Consider the following 7,481-nt stretch of genomic DNA (forward strand, 5'->3'; position numbering starts at 1 on the left):
TTTTACTACAGTATTATTTAGTGTTTGTATCTGTCAAAAGAGATTCCACAGCTTGAATGTATTTTATAAAGGATTGTGGAAAGCATCAGAAGGTCGGTCCCCTGCATCATCATCTCAGTTTGGGTGTCCAAATTTAAATATACTCTTCTTTAAAAAGAGCATGTTTTTCTAGACTTAACCTACAGTACTTCATCTAGGGCAGACTCCTCCACTGTTGTCTTACATTAGGCATGTCAAACTGGCGTTTGGAGGGCCACATGTGGCCCGATCGAAATTTTTTGCGGCCCGCCCGAACATTTTTATAAAAGAATGAAGTGAGGCCCACTGGCCGCTCGGAGCACGTGGCCGAGTGTCTGCTCACGGCTGGACGGGCCACTCTGTGCCTCAGCAACTGCTCACGGCTGGCCAACCTGCTCTGCACACTTGCTCATGGCCGGCTGGGTGCTCCAGCAGGCGCTCCCAGCTGGCCGCTGTACTCACACTGCCCCAGTGCCTCAGGCAGCAACGTCGACTCCTAGACCCAGGTATTAGGTTGGGGGGGGCTGGGTGAACTTCGCTCTGGGGGAGGGGGAAGGCATTAGGTTGGGAGTGTCTGGCTATAGGGGGAGAAGGAGGCATTAGGTTCGGGGGGGCTGGGAGAGTCTGGCTCTGGGGGAAGGAGGAGGCATTAGGTTGGGGAGGCCTGGCTCTGGGGGAGGAGGGAGGCTTTAGGTTCGGGGAGGCTCTGGGGGAATTGGAGGGGTATTCGATTAGAACGGGGGTATGGGAGTGCCTGGCTCTGGGGGGAGAAAGGGGTTATTTTGTTAATATTTTGTTGTGATTTTTATTTGGAAATAAATAAACAAACAACACGTATATTAATTTTATGTCAATAAATGTCAGTTTTTTGCAATTGCATGAATAATTATATCTTTATGCAAAATCTCAAACTTACAAAGTATCTGAAATTTTCACAGAAGCCTGTTCTACTTGATTAACTATGGTCTATACTTGTTTTATTTCAACAAAACAAGTTATGTATGATATACAAAAATTAAAAGTATCTTAAATTTATATTTAAATTAAACATGATGTAAAATTAATTTAAAAATTATTTAATATGAGCAAATAATTTTACACATCAAATTATTGTAATATTATAAAATATACCTAAAACGATATCATAAATAACTACGACTTTCCGACAAAGTATATTTTCTTTGGTGGCCCTAGGGTTGCCAAGTGTTCAGTATTGGTGCCTTCTGCCTGGCAATGCTTTTTTGGGGAACCCTAGGTGGCCTTGAAAGCTATCCGTTTTCATTTGTGCAGCTCTCAGTAGGCTTTGAGTTTGACATGCCTGTTTTAGATCATCCAAATTTGTGTACCTGTGTGGATTTGGCTTAGACTGCAAGAGAAATATCCCTTCAAAATGCTAAGCCGCTCAGCTGATACGATTTTAGCAAATCCTCCTGAAAATGGACCACCCAAGAATGTGAAAAATTCTCATCACCTGATCACCTGGCAGAGGTGAGTTTGAATACCAGTGTAGGTTTCCCATGCTTTAGCCCCGTGGTCACCAACCAGATGATCGCGATCTACCGGTAGATCTCAGGGGCTCCAAGAGTAGCTCTTGAGCCCTCTCTGAACTGCGCACCTGCACAGTGCATTTACATTAGATTTCCTCATGTAATGTAGGCGGGGCTTCAAGGAAGGGGCGGGGCGGTAGATCTTCGCCTGTTCTGAGACTTAAAAACTGATCTTGGGTGTAAAAAGGTTGGAGACCACTGCTTTAGCCTCTAGAGACTGGGATTACTGATTGATAATGTACTGTGACACCTGCTTTGAATAAGACAGGGAAAAGACACATACTAAACAGCCACTGATTGTATCCTGAAAATATTCCAGCCAGACTTTTCTGTTTGCAGACAGGTATGACAACATTAGCCACAGTAAATGGCAGTCAGGGTTTAAGAAACATAAAGCAGAATTGGATAGGTCTCCGGAGGTAAGTACTAGGCCTACTGTGCACTGTGTTACACTAGTAATAGAGTTGCACTTGAAAACAGGATGATCTGTGTGTGATTTTGCAAAACTTGTAAAACTTTTACAAGCAGCTTTTCTGAAAAAACTTGCCAGCTGTCTACACTGGCCACTTGAATTTCCGGAAAAGCACTGACAAGCTCATGTAAAATCATCAGTGCTTTTCCGGAAAAACTATGCTGCTCCTGTTCGGGCAAAAGTCTTTTTCCGAAAGACTTTTGTGCAAAAGGGCCAGTGTAGACAGCATAGTACTGTTTTCCGCAAAAAAGCCCCGATCGTGAAAAAGGCCATCGGGGCTTTTTTGCAGAAAACCACGTCTAGATTGGCCACGGACGCTTTTCCACAAAAAGTGCTTTTGCGGAAAAGCATCCTGCCAATCTAGACATGCTTTTCCGAAAATGCTTTTAACGGAAAACTTTTCAGTTAAAAGCATTTTTGGAAATTCATGGCAATGTAGACGTAGCCTATAGTGTTTTTATCCTGTCATTGTTTTCTTTTGAATTTGTGTATACCCTTACTCTATAGCTTTCCTTCTTTAACTCCACCTCTTTTACTGTCATTGCCTGTGTAATTATTTCCATTTTTAACTTTGTTTTTCTTTTCCCTCTCCCTTCTGTCTGGGCACACCGTCTATCCCTCCCTACTGCTTCTATTCCCCAAGGAAAATATGTCCCATCTCCCATTCACATTCTCTATTATCCTTCTTTTCCCACCAAAGGAAAGAGGTTTCAAGAGGTTATATTCCAAATTGGGATATAATCCTCAAGGAGGAAAAACTGATTTTGCAGTTGATTTTCTCCATGTTTTGGGTTCCTACAGTGATTTGCAGACAGACTGTGCTTGCCGCCTCTGATCTGTGAGTGTAAAGAAAGTTTGATAAAGCATCTCATTCTGCTCATGTTGTCATAAAGCGCAAAACTTCAGTTGAACTTAGGGGTGCAGGCTCAGTCTCAAATAGAGCCCAGCTTCTTTGGCATAGAGTTTGTGAGCAACGCAATGGGAGTGGCTAACCTTATAGCTACGAAGACAATGCCTAGAGGAATGACTTGCAGAAGGCTTCTTTCTGCATTAAAACAATCAGTGTTATTCTTTCAGAAGCTGTGCTTTGAAACTGAGGTCCCCTCATTAGTGTGCAGCAACCAGTAAGCTCAGACAGGGTGTTTGTTGTCTGCCCATCTGAAAGCCTGGAAACCTCATTTCTAGTTCAGACTGTTTGAAAAAATGTATTGACATGAACAGATGGATTTAATGCAATATTAAAATATCAGCTATTAAATACACAAAGTAAAGCAGTTTGCTCCAAACACTCATGGCAGAAAAATTCTCAACTGTTACAAACAACAGCACATAAAACCCCAGCTATTAGCTAATGGAGTAATAGGTCTTCCAGATCAGCAAATATTAATAGAAAAACAGATGGAGACTTGCACCGAAAACAAGATGAGAAAGAGATTTAAATTAATAAATAGAGGCGCATTAAGTAGCAACACTAACATTTTCTTTCCAGTGTAAAAAGTGATCACTTTGTTATAACTGGTAGCCAGAGTATCAAGGTAGAGTACAGTCATTAACATCTCTAGGAAGTTTTTGCTCAAGATCTTGGTGGGCTGATGTGAGCAAATACTATCTATGAAAAGGATATTAACCAGTCTCTCACACACCCAGTCATGTTCTCTATTGTCCTTCTTTTCCCACCAAAAGAGAGATTTCAAGAGGTTATATTCCAAATCAGGAATATATGGAAAAAATCCTTGGTATGGGAAAAATCTTTCATAAACCGATCATCTAGAGATATTGAACAGAGTACAATGAATGACTTTGGTACTGACTTTTCTCCGCGGGAACAATAAAATAGTGAAATATTGAAATGTGAAAACAAGCTCCTCTGATGTTGGCTTGAGCCACCAGTTATGGGTCGTACTATCAGTAGCAAACTCTTTAAAGGACAGAGAATGCTGTTCTTGTTTTAAAATACTAAGAACCTCTTCAAATAACCTCTCTAGTGCCACATGAATGCATTGTGGTCAGTAATGTGCCCAGGCAACTGTTGCACTGGTAGTATAATGCAGTGGCATTATATAGCACTGTCCCATGTCTTTTCCAATGCCTCTTCACACGGTCAGTGACTTATCTTCTGACTTTGAAGGAGCAAAGCATGTCAGTCAGTCCGAGACAAAGTCTCTTCACAGTTCATATTATTAGCAGTTGACTCCTGGGACGGGTGCATGCAAGTGTCCGAAACTTCTTTATTTGAATCATGCTCGGCTGTTGGCTGGTGCCGCACAGATGCTTCATATGATGGTGGCTTTTCTTCCTGAAGGCCAGTTTCGTCTATGAATTCCATACAGCTTTCAGTGTACAGAGGTGGAGGGGTGTTATAAATCTCTTCCTCTCTTGCTGAAAGGGAGACTGGTATTGGGAAAGTCTGCTTTCCCCGGTCTGTGCTATCTTCATAGCATGGAGGGTAGAAATCAGGCCTGAAAAATAATCACAAGGAAAAGATTAACTGGTTGGAAGAGACCTATATGGTTAGAGGTGTTTGCTTTTGGCACGTTGTCACAATTTATCAGAGTTTTAAAATACAAACTGCAGTCATGACATTTGACTATGAAGGAACAGATCAGCTGAAAACATATGAAAGGGATTTCCTGATCTAGTATCTTGTGACTTTCCCAAAATTGTGCCATTAAAATAATTTGAAATATCAGCCTCAAAAGTGTATTTAATTGACAAGGTTTCCTGACTATCAATCAAATATCACCCTCTGATTGTCTATAGTACAGCAGTTGCTCTAAAGAGCACTTGGATTTGAGAAGAAAGTATGTTTCCTATCAACCTTGATTACATGGTGTTTATTTTCCACTCTCCACAAATTTTTAAGAGCTATCCCTATTGTCCTGGTCATCTCACCAGGGCTTGCTATGTGATGTATTTATAGAGCTGTTTCAGCACCTATTGTCAGTGTTTATGGTGGTGTTACCACAACAGACTGCAAGAGTCATTTGTATCCAAAGATGCTGTACAAACTTTGCCAGGCCGAGGGCCAACAAAGAAGCTGTCTATTGCAGATCATCAGACTTCACTCCGAAATAGCAGGGATATAGACACAGAAAGCTCCAGCATAGACCATGTGGGAAATAGTGAATCATTCCAACGCTTGGCCTCCCTGAAAAAGATTCTGCCAAGGAACAATACCAAAAAACTGGCACAGCCACTGATGAGTTGTCTATTATGGTGATACAAATGAGACAGCTGTCCTTCTGGAGCAATTCCACTGACGCCAGTGGAGTTGTGCCTTCTTTCCTCAGGAATGTGGCCCAGTATGGGTAACAATTAAGAATAGTTTCTCAGGACTATCCTGTACATTGCTTATATCCCCTAAAATGCTGCTGTTACTGTCCTAACTGCAATCCAGTACTTTTCTGGCTCCTGTTATGTGCCCATACAAATAGAATAAAAAGTCATATACTCACTGCAGGCTATTTTTCTTTGATCTAAGGCTGTGCCATGTATTTCCCTTGAGAATACATTTGCAAAATGCAACACCCAGTTTGCCCACACACATCGCAATACGTACCTGTCTATGGTGTTGATATGTGTTTCTCTAGGGCTAGGATTTCTGTGAAAAATGTAGAACAGGTTCTTGCTTTTGCTGACTTCATGGTACATGTTCCAGAAAATCCCAGTCACAAGGAGTAAGAACCCCAAAGATAGCAGAGAATAAGCAAGGAAGAGATTATTCCCACACTGGCACAAAGAGGAGCCAGTAGAAATGCAAAAGGCTCCCAAGCAAATAATAGAAAAGCCAGTTAAGAGCACAACAATACGAAAAAGAGAGAAAAATGCTTTTGGCATCTTCATGGTTAAGCACAGCATCTAGTTCGTTGTCTCTCACGCTCAAACTTTCTCAGCTGTGCTTCCTGTCTGCATTCGTCAAGGTTTTATGCACTCCAGGATCAGCTGGCCTTTGGACAATTAAGAGAAGCAGGCAGTTATACGATACTCATTAACTCATTGAAGTCACCATATCTTTAGGGATTAATTTATAATTATAATAGTACGCAAGGAAAACAAATTCTTCCTGTGTCATTTCTTTGCCAGTATAATCGTTGAAAACCCATTGTTGCGTACTATGCTTCTCAAGGAGTTAAACATTAGGGTTTGGGTTTGAATAGAAACCACCAATCTCACCAGCTTGGGGCAGTGCTTTCCAGCTCTGTAGGCATCTTTTTTTTAAAAAATAACTGTTGTTCCTAATTCTCTGTTAAAAGCTTTAAGAAAAAATGTGCATCTACTGATTATGTACTCTTTCTGTCACTCTTTCCAGCAGTGTCTTAAAGGATCGTGGCATTTCTTACAGCTCATGTTCTAGTTTCTGCACCAGGAACATCAATGATCAATACAAATCACACAAATCCAACAAAACAATCTAATGTGGTGGACGTTTGGTGGTTCTTCCCTTTCACAAATTCAGCTCCATGTTGACTATTTTTTTTTCTTTACTCTGTCATCTTTCTCCCAGCACCAGTTATAGACGTGGGGGCCACTTTGTAAAGGTATTTAGGTGCAGAAAGTTGCAGATAGGCACCTTGTGGGCTTTTCAAAAGCTCCTGGCCCCTAACTCCCATTGAAATCACTCAGGTGCTTAAGAAAATGCCACTGGGCACCCGTCTGCCTATGTAGGCCCCCCAATACTGCTGAAAATGTGGCTCATTGGCCCTGTCCCAAAGAGCCTACCAGCTAGTATTTAACATGGCAAAATAAACTCCATAATCAGAACTCTATTTGCTTAATTATGCCACTTTGTCTTTCAGTGGGGGGATTTAACCATGCAGTACCAAGAGTTATAGTAATCTCTTACCCAGTTGGCATCTTTAATCAAAACGGAATGTCATTCTAAAAGACAGGCTTTCTTTCAGCCACCATTGGTCTCCATGCAGGAATGATTGGGTGAAATACTAGGGCTTGTGTTATGCAGGTGGTCACACTAGATGATCCTATGGATCTCTTCTGGCCTTGAGTCTGAGAGGGATTCATTCTTACACTACAGCCCCTGAGCACCATTGACCCAGTATATAATGGTCATAAAAGCATGTTAGCCAGGCTGGGGAGAACATCCTCTGACCCCACTCACTGGCTACATCTACACTGGCGGCTTCTTGTGCAAGAACAATTGTTCTTGTGCAAAAACTTGCTGGGTGTCTACACTGCACGCACATTCTTGCGCAAGTAAATTTACAGTACAGCGTTGGAAAACAGGGCTTTTTCCGGAAGAGTTATTCGTCTCCCCACAAGGAATAAGCCTTCTTGCGCAAGAGCTCTTGTGCAAGAGGGTAGTGTAGACAGGCAACATGAATTTCTTGCACAAGAAACCTCTATGGCTAAAATGGCCATCAAAGCTTTCTTGCGCAAGAAAGCATCCACACTGCCATAGACGCTCTTGCGCAAAAGCACATGCCAAT

At 41.8% G+C, this 7,481-nt stretch overlaps 1 protein-coding gene across 1 annotated transcript; it reads right to left on the reverse strand.

Moving 5' to 3' along the window:
• Positions 1-3,245: 3,245 nt before the first annotated feature.
• TMEM252 (transmembrane protein 252) lies at positions 3,246-5,917 on the reverse strand. The gene is given in 3 exon segments (XM_089779228.1): positions 3,246-4,246; positions 4,249-4,496; positions 5,597-5,917. Coding segments are annotated over 3 exon segments (576 nt in total). The 5' UTR covers positions 5,896-5,917; the 3' UTR covers positions 3,246-4,217.
• Between the last annotated feature and the right edge of the window lie 1,564 nt (positions 5,918-7,481).

Source organism: Pelodiscus sinensis, chromosome 6 (genome assembly GCF_052426305.1).
Source record: "Pelodiscus sinensis isolate ZL-2025 chromosome 6, ASM5242630v1, whole genome shotgun sequence".
NCBI classification, from domain to species: Eukaryota; Metazoa; Chordata; order Testudines; family Trionychidae; genus Pelodiscus; species Pelodiscus sinensis.